Source organism: Pseudophryne corroboree, chromosome 5, assembly GCF_028390025.1.
Source record: "Pseudophryne corroboree isolate aPseCor3 chromosome 5, aPseCor3.hap2, whole genome shotgun sequence".
Lineage (NCBI taxonomy): Eukaryota > Metazoa > Chordata > Amphibia > Anura > Myobatrachidae > Pseudophryne > Pseudophryne corroboree.
Genome location: NC_086448.1, coordinates 119,074,840 through 119,087,830, shown reverse-complemented (window position 1 = coordinate 119,087,830; position 12,991 = coordinate 119,074,840). Strand labels below are relative to the sequence as shown.

Here is a 12,991-nt window from a genome sequence, read left to right as displayed (position 1 = left end):
CTACCGTCTCCGGATACGGCCGCCCTGAAGGAGCCTGCTGATAGGAAGCAGGAGGCTATCCTGAAGTCTGTATATACACACTCAGGTATTATTTTAAGACCGGCTATTGCTTCAGCATGGATGTGCAGTGCTGCAGCTGCGTGGTCAGATTCCCTGTCGGAAAATATTGATACCCTTGACAGGGACACTATATTGCTAACCATAGAGCATATTAAAGACGCAGTCTTATACATGAGAGATGCACAGAGGGATATTTGCCGGCTGGCATCTAAAATAAGTGCTATGTCCATTTCTGCCAGGAGAGGGTTATGGACTCGGCAGTGGACAGGGGATGCAGATTCTAAAAGGCATATGGAAGTTTTGCCTTATAAAGGTGAGGAGTTGTTTGGGGATGGTCTCTCGGACCTCGTTTCCACAGCGACAGCTGGGAAGTCAGCTTTTCTACCCCATGTTCCCTCACAGCCAAAGAAAGCACCGTATTATCAGGTACAGTCCTTTCGGCCCCAAAAAGGCAAGCGGGTTAAAGGTGCGTCCTTTCTGCCCAGAGGCAGAGGTAGAGGGAAAAAGCTGCAGCATACAGCCAGTTCACAGGAACAAAAGTCGCTGGGGCTCCACAGGCGAAGCCAGGTACGGTGGGGGCCCGTCTCAAGAACTTCAGCAATCAGTGGGCTCGCTCACGGGTAGATCCCTGGATTCTTCAAGTGGTATCTCAGGGGTACAAGCTGGAATTCGAGACGTCTCCCCCTCGCCGTTTCCTCAAATCTGCCTTGCCAACAACTCCCTCAGACAGGGAGGCTGTGCTAGAGGCAATTCACAAGCTGTATTCCCAGCAGGTGATAGTCAAGGTGCCCCTCCTTCAACAAGGACGGGGTTACTATTCCACAATGTTTGTGGTACCGAAACCGGACGGTTCGGTGAGACCCATTTTAAATTTGAAATCCTTGAACACTTATATAAAAAAATTCAAGTTCAAGATGGAATCGCTCAGGGCGGTTATTTCAAGCCTGGACGAGGGGGATTACATGGTATCACTGGACATCAAGGATGCTTACCTGCATGTCCCCATTTACCATCCTCACCAGGAGTACCTCAGATTTGTGGTACAGGATTGTCATTACCAATTCCAGACGTTGCCGTTTGGTCTGTCCACGGCACCGAGGGTATTTACCAAGGTAATGGCCGAAATGATGATACTCCTTCGAAAAAAGGGAGTTTTAATTATCCCGTACTTGGACGATCTCCTGATAAAGGCGAGGTCCAGGGAGCAGTTGTTGGTCGGGGTAGCACTATCTCGGGAGGTGCTATAACAGCACGGTTGGATTCTAAATATTCCAAAGTCACAGCTGGTCCCTACGACACGTCTACTGTTCCTGGGGATGGTTCTGGACACAGAACAGAAAAAAGTGTTTCTCCCGGAGGAGAAAGCCAAGGAGCTGTCATCTCTCAAAACAGGTGTCGGTGCATCACTGCACGCGAGTCCTGGGAAAAATAGTAGCTTCCTACGAAGCAATCCCATTCGGCAGGTTCCATGCAAGGACCTTTCAGTGGGACCTGTTGGACAAGTGGTCCGGATCGCATCTTCAGATGCATCGGCTGATAACCCTGTCTCCAAGGACCAGGGTGTCTCTGCTGTGGTGGCTGCAGAGTGCTCATCTTCAAGAGGGCCGCAGATTCGGCATACAGGACTGGGTCCTGGTGACCACGGATGCCAGCCTTCGAGGCTGGGGGGCAGTCACACAGGGAAGAAACTTCCAGGGACTATGGTCAAGTCAGGAGACTTCCCTACACATAAATATTCTGGAACTGAGGGCCATTTCCAATGCCCTAAGTCAGGCAAGACCCCTGCTTCAAAACCAGCCGGTACTGATTCAGTCAGACAACATCACGGCAGTCGCCCATGTAAACCGACAGGGCAGCACAAGAAGCAGGATGGCGATGGCAGAAGCCACAAGGATTCCCAGATGGGCGGAAAATCACGTGTTAGCACTGTCAGCAGTGTTCATTCCGGGAGTGGACAACTGGGAAGCAGACTTCCTCAGCAAGCACGACCTCCACCCGGGAGAGTGGGGACTTCATCCAGAAGTCTTCCAGCTGATTGTGAACCGTTGGGAACGGCCACAGGTGGACATGATGGCGTCCCGCCTAAACAAAAAGCTAGAAAGATATTGAGCCAGGTCGAGAGACCCTCAGGCAATAGCTGTGGACGCTCTAGTGACACCGTGGGTGTACCAGTCGGTTTATGTGTTCCCTCCTCTTCCTCTCATACCCAAGGTACTGAGGATAATAAGAAAAAGAGGAGTAAGAACTATACTCATTGTTCCGGATTGGCCAAGAAGGGCTTGGTACCCGGAACTTCAAGAACTGATCTCAGAGGACCCATGGCCTCTGCCGCTCAGACAGGACCTGCTGCAGCAGGGGCCCTGTCTGTTCCAAGACTTACCGCGGCTGCGTTTGACGGCATGGCGGTTGAACGCCGGATCCTGAAGGAAAAGGGCATTCCGGAGGAAGTCATCCCTACGCTGATTAAAGCTAGGAAAGAAGTGACCGCAAACCATTATCACCGCATATGGCGAAAATATGTTGCGTGGTGTGAGGCCAGGAAGGCCCCAACGGAGGAATTTCAGCTGGGCCGTTTTCTGCACTTCCTACAGTCAGGGGTGACTATGGGCCTAAAATTGGGTTCCATTAAGGTCCAGATTTCGGCTCTGTCGATTTTCTTCCAGAAAGAACTGGCTTCACTGCCTGAAGTTCAGACATTTGTTAAGGGAGTGCTGCATATTCAGCCCCCTTTTGTGCCTCCAGTGGCACCTTGGGATCTCAACGTGGTGTAAGATTTCCTAAAGTCGCATTGGTTTGAGCCACTTAAAACCGTGGATTTGAAATATCTCACGTGGAAAGTGGTCATGCTGTTGGCCTTGGCTTCGGCCAGGCATGTGTCAGAATTGGCGGCTTTGTCATGTAAAAGCCCTTATTTGATTTTCCATATGGATAGGGCAGAATTGAGGACTCGTCCCCAGTTTCTCCCTAAGGTGGTATCAGCTTTTCATTTGAACCAACCTATTGTAGTGCCTGCGGCTACTAAAGACTCGGAGGATTCCAAGTTGTTGGACGTAGTCAGGGCCCTGAAAATTTATGTTTCCAGGACAGCTAGTGTCAGGAAAACTGACTCGCTATTTATCCTGTATGCACCCAACAAGCTGGGTGCTCCTGCTTCAAAGCAGACTATTGCTCGCTGGATCTGTAGTATGATTCAGCTTGCACATTCTGCGGCTGGACTGCCGCATCCTAGATCAGTGAAAGCCCATTCCACGAGGAAGGTGGGCTCTTCTTGGGCGGCTGCCCGAGGGGTCTCGGCTTTACAACTTTGCCGAGCAGCTACTTGGTCGGGGTCAAACACATTTGCAAAATTCTACAAGTTTGATACCCTGGCTGAGGAGGACCTAGAGTTTGCTCATTCGGTGCTGCAGAGTCATCCGCACTCTCCCGCCCGTTTGGGAGCTTTGGTATAATCCCCATGGTCCTTACGGAGTCCCAGCTCTTAGGACGTCAGAGAAAATAAGATTTTACTCACCGGTAAATCTATTTCTCGTAGTCCGTAGTGGATGCTGGGCGCCCATCCCAAGTGCGGATTGTCTGCAATACTTGTATATAGTTATTGTTTAACTAAAGGGTTATTGTTGAGCCATCTGTTGAGAGGCTCAGTTATATTTCATACTGTTAACTGGATATAGTATCACGAGTTATACGGTGTGATTGGTGTGGCTGGTATGAGTCTTACCCGGGATTCAAAATCCTTCCTTATTGTGTCAGCTCTTCCGGGCACAGTATCCTAACTGAGGTCTGGAGGAGGGTCATAGTGGGAGGAGCCAGTGCACACCAGGTAGTCCTAAAGCTTTCTTCAGTTGTGCCCAGTCTCCTGCGGAGCCGCTATTCCCCATGGTCCTTACGGAGTCCCAGCATCCACTACGGACTCCGAGAAATAGATTTACCGGTGAGTAAAATCTTATTTTTTTTTATTTTTATGAGCAAATTTTTCAACCAAATGGATGGAGTATTTTAAGTGTGTGTTATTAAAATAAGGTTATTTTTCACTCGTCTCGCTTGTGCATTTTAACACCAAGAACCAGATTGTCACCTCCTATTTTTATGTAGTGTATGGTTATAGCTCATGAACACTAACACCATGACAACGAGGCTTCTAGTACAGCATAGCTGCTATTACAGCTTGGATGCGCGTCGCTTAGTATCGCGAGAACTGCTGGAAGTTGTGGTCTAGCTCTGTGATTTGTGCTCTATAAATAGCGTAAAACATATATCCGCTTTAAACCATAATTCCCGACAGCCTGTTGAATTTTTCTTTGTGACATTTCCAGGAGCCCAGGACAATAGGGTAATTTTGCCAGCGCTTTGTAGTATAATATGAGACATATTCTCTGATGTAAGGCTATCCACCGTGTGTCATTCCATCTCTTCACCATATGCTCCTGTCTTAATCATGTCTCACATGTTCCTATATCTATCCTGCACCACTTCCTTATGCCTTCTATGTGTCCCTTCTCCTTTTTCTTATTTGTTTCCCTTATCACACATCCCATGTACCCCTATTTTACACCCAAAATAATTTCTTTGGTCTCTCATCACCTGTTCTTTCTTCCCCTTCCTTCCCTCTCTCACTCCTCCTTTCTTCCCTCTTACCCTCTGCACTTCTTACACCTCTCACCTCATTATTCCCTCACACCCCCCCCCCAGCACCTCTGACTCTTTCCTTTCCTCTCATACCCCTCCTTCCTTCCCTCTCACTTCCTGCAGCCCTCACTCCCTCCATCCCTCTCATTCCCTTATTTACTCTCACATTCACTGCACCTCTCCCTTACTCCTTCCTTCTCTTTCCTCCTACACCTTTTGCTACATACGTCCCACTCTTACTCCCTGCACCTCTTGCTTCATCCTTTCCTCTCTTACCCCCTGCACCTCTCACACCCACCTTCGCTCTCTTACCCCCTGCACCTCTTGCTTCATCCTTCCCACTCTTACTTCCTGCACCTCTTGCTTCATCCTTTCCTCTCTTACCCCCTGCACCTCTCACTACATACTTCCATCTTACCCCCTGCACCTCGCACGGGTATAATACATGTGTCCGGCAGTTGGGGTGCCAGCAGTCACATGACCGACACCAGCACCCTGACTTTCAGAACTGATTAATCACTTATTTCCTTTACCCACTGTCTACCTTTTACCTGTAGACCTTTTATCCCTGTTAACCTAATGCATGTTGACCTAATGACGGGATGTCTAGACTGTCTAGGTCTTCAGTACCACACCCAGATCACGGCAGGGTCATTGCATCAGTTCAAAGCAGGATCCCAGCTTTGGAGTGACTGCGGTAACATCTGGCTCCATCTATGTGCAGCGTTCAGAGGGGGTCTGGTCAGTTGACTCAAAAAGGACATGGGGCAGTCAGCAGCCGTGTCACCAAATGCACAATAGTTGGCCCAGACTGAGGTTTTGGTATTAAGAGTGGCTATCGGTGGGTTAACCATTGATGAATTTACCATCAATGGTATTAAACCATTCACAGGGAAACTTAGCACTTAGGAAAAAAAATAACATTGGTGGAGAACCATCAGTGGTGAGACTTTGTGCTTTGGGTGGCAAAGTATAATAAGATAGATTAGAACAGTGGTTCTCAAACTCGGTCCTCAGGACCCCACACGGTTCACGTTTTCCATGTCACCTAACAGGTACACTGTGTATCACCAACTGTCACATTTTAAAAATCTACAGGTGACCTGCAAAACATGGACCGTGTGGGGTCCTTAGGACCGAGTTTGAGAACCTGTGGATTAGAAGATTAGTGCTGCATTAATTCCACAGGTGCAACAGCATCATTCCCATTAGAAGTGTTGAGAGTAAGCTCCAAAATATTCCAAGTGTTCCTGATGGGCCATTACCGTTGGGGCTGTCGTACCCACTGGTCAATACGAGCAGACCTGAGACAGCAGGCCCACTGCTCACAGCCAGCTCTTCTCCAAGAACAGCATTGTAGAAGGAACTGTGACCCACCCCTCCATAGGTCCTGCAAGATAGGACTTTGGGTCTAATCATTCTTTTCATTTGTAGCAAACGTTGTATAATTCTTATCCCCTTATAATTCAACTAGTTACCACCCCATCAACATGACGGAACAACATAACAGTAATGTCAATGCAAAACACTTGAATACCCCCCATAGATGTGAGGAGCAGCATTAGCCATTTATTAAATAGAATGCATTATGGTCCGATTGCCATAGGTTATTGTTCGTGTTCTCATTCTGTATGTGGTGGGAGTTATGATTTATTGAAGCATAACTCCGTTATTTGAACATTAATAATATAAAAATAATAATTTTGTTCATATAGCGCTTTTTCCCCCATAGGACTCAAGGCACTTAACAGACAGTATGAACATAATAAAGTACATAATACAGTACACAAACAATGAAAACAATAAATTGGTTCCGTAGGCACAGAGAGCATGGAGATACTGTACCAAAAAGGCTGTGACAGCCATTTTGGGTCATCAGTTGCAGGATTGTTCATCCTTCCCATACAGGGTCCAGGTAAGGCAGTCATTTTAGGTGCATTATGTAGGATTACCCTGAGCAGAATAGTCCAGTTCTGGAATAGATGACACTTAATAGGAGAGATAAGCATTCTCCGCAAGATCCTTGCATGTTCATCAGGACTATGCATTGTTCACTCTACACATCAGGCTAAGGGGGTCATTCCGACCCATTTGCTCGGTGCGGTTCATCGATGCGGTGCTAATGGGTCGGAAATACGCATTCGCGGCGGCCGCAATGCGCTCACGCGTCGTTGCCCAGCGACAGCCGTCGCCGGGCAAAGACCAGAAGAAAGAAGAAAGTGATCGCTAGCGCGATCGCAAGAAGATTGACAGCAGGGAAGCATTCCGGGGCGGATATTCACCGGTTTCCGGGCGTGGAGATCCGAACGCAGGCGTGCCCAGGTGTTTGCAGTGCGGTTGTCTGACATCAATTCCGGGACCTTCATCGCTGGATCCATTGCACGGGGTAAGTAACTGCAGGGCTGGTCTTGTTCTGCACAAAACTTTTTTAGCATAGCAGGGCCGCACAAGTGATCGCAGCCCTGCTATGCTAAAATACACTCCCCCCATAGGCGGCGTCTAGTTTATCGCACAAGCAGCAAAAAGTTGCTACGTGCGATCAACTCGGAATGACCCCCTAAGGCAGCAATGTTGGGCGCACTATATTGGTTACAATGTGCCAATTAGCAATGAATAAAAATATGAACCAGGGGGCAGGGCTTTGCTGGTGCGTTGGGGGAAGCTAGGCTTTGTGTCCCGTCGTTAAGATTTAAAAACAAAAACATTGATAGCGGAGAACCATTGGTTCTCCACCATCGATGGCAAAACTATCTGACATCGGCTTTCAACCATCAATATATTACAAATATTGATGGTCAATGACCATCCCTATTTGGGATTAACCCAGGGGAGGAGCAGGCAACTTGCAGTGTCACAGCAAGGAGCTGAATGGCAGTGTGAGGAGCAGCTGTAGAATAGAGACTCGGAGGATGTTGGCATCCTCAGGGGCCTGCTTCAGGGACAGTGCAAATTTCTGCACACTGAGCACTGCCAGTGCCTATAATTTGGTTACAGTGAAACTGGTCAATAGTAGTGAAATGTGACTGCTGACTGCAATTAAACCTGGCAGCTGGAGGTAACTGTATGATGCCTAGACACTGTACAGTGAAAAAAGGGCCCATCAATACAACAGGTGCAGCTGCTATGGGGCCCACAGCTGATGGGACCTGCCTTCTGTGACTGTCCCATGTTTCTATTTGAGCTCTATGCCATTGGGCTGTACATGATGCCCTTACTAAGTTGCTATGGGGCCCACAAATGACTACTTACGCCCCTGTCCAAGGATGATCTTGTGAATGGATTATGTGCGTGTTTATGATCTATATAATAACCAATGAATATTCACAACATTTTCATAATTTGTTTTGCAGCATATATGCATCATCAATGAAAAAGGCAAAGAGAAATACAAGGTGTGAAAACTCTGCTTTCCAGTAATTAAAAGCAAAGAATAATGACATGGAAACATGAAGAACTTTCATATCTGAGAGAAGAAGTCTACGACTACAATAAACTTTCACTACCTAAATGAGTGTCAGTGATTCAGTGCAGTTACTTCTAAACTGTATCCCTAACAATAAAGAGGAATCCTGTATATTTCATACGAATGTGTCTTATTTAAATAACAATCCTAAAGTTGTTGATATAATCAGCACTCAAAGGTTCTGCACAACTCTCTGGTTTATTTGGGTTGGGTATGCGTGACCGGCGGTCAGGAGACCGCCAGTCATCATGCCAATGACGTGATCCCAGCTTTTAGATGGCCGGCGGGGGGAGGGCTAGAGCAATGAAGCCCCTTGTGGGGCCTACAGGTTATATTCCCACTCTATAGGTGTCGTGGACACCCACGAGTGGGAATAGTCCCTGTCAGTCGGCATACCGACTGTCGGGGCTGTAAGGGGGCGGGTATTGTGACCGCCGGTCACGTAACTATCTCCCATGTATTTGATGGGGTGAAAAAATTCCAACAGTTTTTCCAAATTTATCATTATCATTATTATTACAGTGTGGAAAACGGTTGAATAATTGCTTTAACGAGGAATCACTTGTGAGCAAAGTCGTAGGAATATCCTTGTAGCTACAGTATTAACATGTTGATGTGTGTAGTACAGTATATCTCATTTAAGTGTTACCTGAGCTACGGGGCATGCCGTTGAAATAATTCTGGTCTCCAGCTGGGTTCTTAGAAGTGAGCGATCAGCAGCCCAACTAATTAATCTCCAACTTGTGTCTCTTTCTCGCTCTGCTGAAGGATCAAAGTAAGTATCCTATGTTGTCTGCGTCACAGTCTGGGAATGTATAAAATGATGAGGATTAGATATGATATTAATGGCCAAATAGAAGGAAAGTGCAGGAGATGATCTTAAATTAGCCTCCTTGGACCTCAGCGGCAGAGTGACTTCAAGATAAATGATCACTTTAGTACAAGGAATAAAATGTTACATGGAGCTCAGTCCAAAAGCAACAGTAACTTGCTGCATAACGTACAGTAAAGCAATTTGTATGTTTTGTGTGTCATTGTATACAATTAGCTCATCAAGATAATGCTGACGTAGACTGTCTGGATCTGTATAAGACCAGAAAGGCGGAGGTACAGTATGCAGAAAATAATGAAGTATATCACTCGTGAAATAAAGGGTAAATTACACAATCTGATGGACTTTGAGTGCGGATGGTTTGCGCTCGTAGCAGCTGTGTGAGTATTAGCAAAGTGGCTGCAATGGTGAATATTTGTAGGGTGGCAGTTGTTACACAGAGTGGACCAATAGAGGAAAACGGAGTCTGAGTGCAAGGCCTGAGGTCGTAAATGACTGCTGGATGCTTGAGCAGAATGAAGAGTGGGTAGACTTATCAGTCCCAGAGATGGGCAACAGTGCCTCCAAGTACAGGTAATCTGAATCAGGGACCAATTCAGATAACCTCTCAACAAACGGTATTTCTCTTACGTCCTAGAGGATGCTGGGGTCCACATTAGTACCATGAGGTATAGACGGGTCCACTAGGAGCCACTGGCACTTTAAGAGTTTGAGAGTGTGGGCTGGCTCCTCCCTCTAGGCCCCTCCTACCAGACTCAGTTTAGAAAATGTGCCCGGAGGAGCCGGTCACAGCTAGGTGAGATCCATAGGAGTTCTTTTAGTTTTATTTAGTTTTTTTAGAGTTTAGGCACAGGGAGGCTGCTGGCAACAGCCTCCGTGCTTCGAGGGACTAAGGGGGGGGGGGGGAGTAGTGTCCGTCCTGCGGGGTCTGAGCCACTATCTCCGCTGACAGGACACTGAGCTCCTGAGGGGATCGAAAGTTCGCCGCCACAAGGGATTGGTCACCTAAGCAGCATGCCGCCACCCCCTTACAGAGCCAGAAGACTTAAGTGGTGAGTTAGTCACCGCCCCCCCTGGCAAGCGGGGAGCCGGTGTGAAGATAGCGGCAACAGGGTAGGGAGCGCTGTACTAACTGCGCTCCGGGGCTCAGCGGTACATGGTGCGGCGCTGTGAGGGGCGCCCTGAGCCAGCGCCTACACCCTACACTGTCCAACAAGCCTGTCAGGGTCCCAGGATCGCTGCCAGCACAATTCCTCAGGCCAGTATAAACTACAGGAGAGCGGGAAGCAGCACCATGAAAGGGGGCGGAGCTTCTCAGAGCCGACCCAGCAGCGTTCAGCGCCATCTTCCTGCCTGCAGAAGCGCTGACATGGAGAGCTGTCCCTCCAAGTCAACTCCAGCTATCTTGTACGGTACCAGGGGGTTGTAGAAGGGAGGGGGAGGCTGTGTAAAGTCTGTGTAGTCTATTAAGGTACACAGACAGCGCTGGTAGTGTCATTAGTTCTACCTTAAAAAGTGCTGTGTGTGGGTTGGCTCCAATCTCTGTCTGTCTCTCTCTCTCTCTCTGGCATACTTGGGGGGAAACGGTGTCTGACATTTCCCTGTGTGTGTGTGGGTGTTTACTATCTCACATAGCTATGTCTAGGGACTGTGTGTCATATGTTGCAGAAGGTGTTTCCTCTCAGGAGGGATCCATTCCATGTACACAGGATTGTAATGTTTTGTCTCAGATCCCTATTGTTGAAGCTAATACTGAGACTGAAACTCAGGTGTTGAAGAAGTCTATGGCAGTTTGGTCAGGCTCTGTCCCTCTTCCTGCGAAATCCCCTAGCTTGTTCCTACAGAAACGTGCACTTGCCCAAATTATGCAAGATGACACTGATACCGCTTCTGATACTTCAGACAGTGATGGGGACGTGCTGAGGGGGGCGGCATCCCTTGCAAAGGGGGGTGCAGCTCATGATAAGGCCATTAGAGATGTGTTAAACAATAATGACACTACACCTGAGCAGGTTGAGGAGGCTTACTTCACTGATAATAAGAAAGCCCCTCTAACCTTTACCGCGTCTAAAGAATTTAAGGGCTATATTTGAAAAATCCTGGGTAAAACCGGAGAAAAAATTCCAGATCCCAAAAAGAGTTCTGGTTGCTTTTCCTTACCCTGAGGAAGATAGGAGAAAATGGAACATCTGTCTCCAGACTGTCTAAACAGGTGATTTTACCTGTCCCTGGTTCTACCGTGTTGAAAGAACCGGCTGATCGTAAGATTGACACTATGCTCAAATCCATATACACTGCTTCAGGAGTGGCCTTAAAGCCCACTATTGCCTGTGCATGGATTTCTAAAGCAATAGTAAAGTGGTCAGGCACATTACTAGAGGATTTGGATGCAATGAATAGTAGTGACATTGAATTGTATTTACATAACATACAGGATTCTGTGGCGTCCATGGTGGAATCCATAAAAGACCTGGGTACGCTGACTGCACGGCTATCCTCCATGTCAGTATCAGCTCACAGGGGACTCTGGCTATGCCAATGATTTGCAGACACAGAATCCAGGAGAAGTGTGGAGAGCCTACCCTACACAGGTCAGGCTCTATTTGGGGAAGCGTTGGATGCGTGGACTTCCGCGGCAATCGCGGGTAAGTCACCTTTCCTTCCCTCTGCTACTCCTTCTACGAAGGAACCATTTACTTCAGCTGTGCAGCAGTCCTTTCGGGCCGCTAAGACAAAAAATCCCAAGCCTTCTACCACTTTCTTTAGAGGTGGTTGGGCAAAATCCAAAAAGCCTGCACCCGCAGGCTTCCAGGACCAGTGACCTGCTTCTGGTTCCTCAAAATCCTCAGCATGATGGTGGACCTCAAAGCCTGGAGGACGGGCTGGTGGGTACGAGACTCCGACGTTTCAGCCACGTCTGGGTGTCATCCGGCCTGGATCCCTGGGTACAGGATATTGTGTCCCAGGGGTACAGACTGGAGTTTCAAGAACTTCCGCCTCACTGATTCTTCAAATCAGGTTTGCCAGCTTTGCTGACCGGGCTATCCTACAGGAAGCCATCCTAAAATTATAAAAGTCACAGGTCATTATCCCAGTTCCACCTCTTATGCAAAACAAGGGTTATTATTCAAACCTTTTTGCGGTACCGAAACCAGATGGTTCGGTCAAACCAATTTTGAACTTGAAATCGTTGAACCCTTACCTGAGGGTGTTCAAATTCAAAATGGAGTCTCTCAGAGCTTCTGGTATCCCTGGATATCAAGGATGTGAACCTCCACATTCCGAATTGGCCGCCTCACCAGGCTTATCTCAGATTTGCACTGTTAGACAGTCACTATCAATTCCAGGCACTGCCATTCGGCCTCTCCACAGCACGAGGGTGCTCACCAAGGTGATGGCAGGGATGATGGTTCTCCTCCGCAGAGAGGGGGTGAACATACTCCCATATCTGGATGATCTGCTGCTAAAGGCATCGTCCAGGGAGAAGTTGTTGCAGTCCATTGTTCTTACGACTCATCTGCTCAGGGATCACGGTTGGATCCTGAATCTTCCAAAATCACATTTGGAGCCGACCAGGAGATTGTCTTTTCTGGGAATGATCCTCGACATGGAAGTGCAGAGGGTGTTTCTCCCGGAGAAGAAAGTGTTGGTGATACAAACAATGGTCCGGGATGTCCTGAAGCCAGCCCGGGTTTCGGTTCATCAGTGCATTCGCCTTCTGGGGAAGATGGTGGCCTCTTACGAGGCTCTACAGTACGGAAGGTTTCATGCTCGGTCCTTCCAACTGGATCTCCTGGACAAGTAATCGGGATCTCATCTACACATGCACCAGAGAATACGTCTGTCGCCGAAAGACAGGATTTCACTCCTCTGGTGGCTGCAACTACCTCACCTTTTGGAGGGCCGTAGGTTCATGATTCAGGACTGGGTCCTTCTAACCACGGATGCAAGTCTCCGGGGCTGGGGCGCAGTCACTCAGGAGGAATCCTTCCAAGGACGGTGGTCAAGCC

At 48.0% G+C, this 12,991-nt stretch overlaps 1 protein-coding gene across 6 annotated transcripts in view; it reads left to right on the top strand.

Moving 5' to 3' along the window:
• The window catches only part of PRTFDC1 (phosphoribosyl transferase domain containing 1), a 95,611-nt gene extending 87,344 nt beyond the window's left edge, over positions 1–8,267 (top strand). For all 6 annotated transcript variants that reach the window (XM_063921630.1, XM_063921628.1, XM_063921629.1 and 3 more), the window contains one exon: positions 8,037–8,267. In XM_063921630.1, coding sequence (XP_063777700.1) covers positions 8,037–8,084 — 48 coding nt within the window. In that variant the 3' untranslated portion in view covers positions 8,085–8,267. The remainder of the gene's footprint in view (positions 1–8,036) is intronic.
• The last annotated feature ends 4,724 nt before the right edge of the window (positions 8,268–12,991 follow it).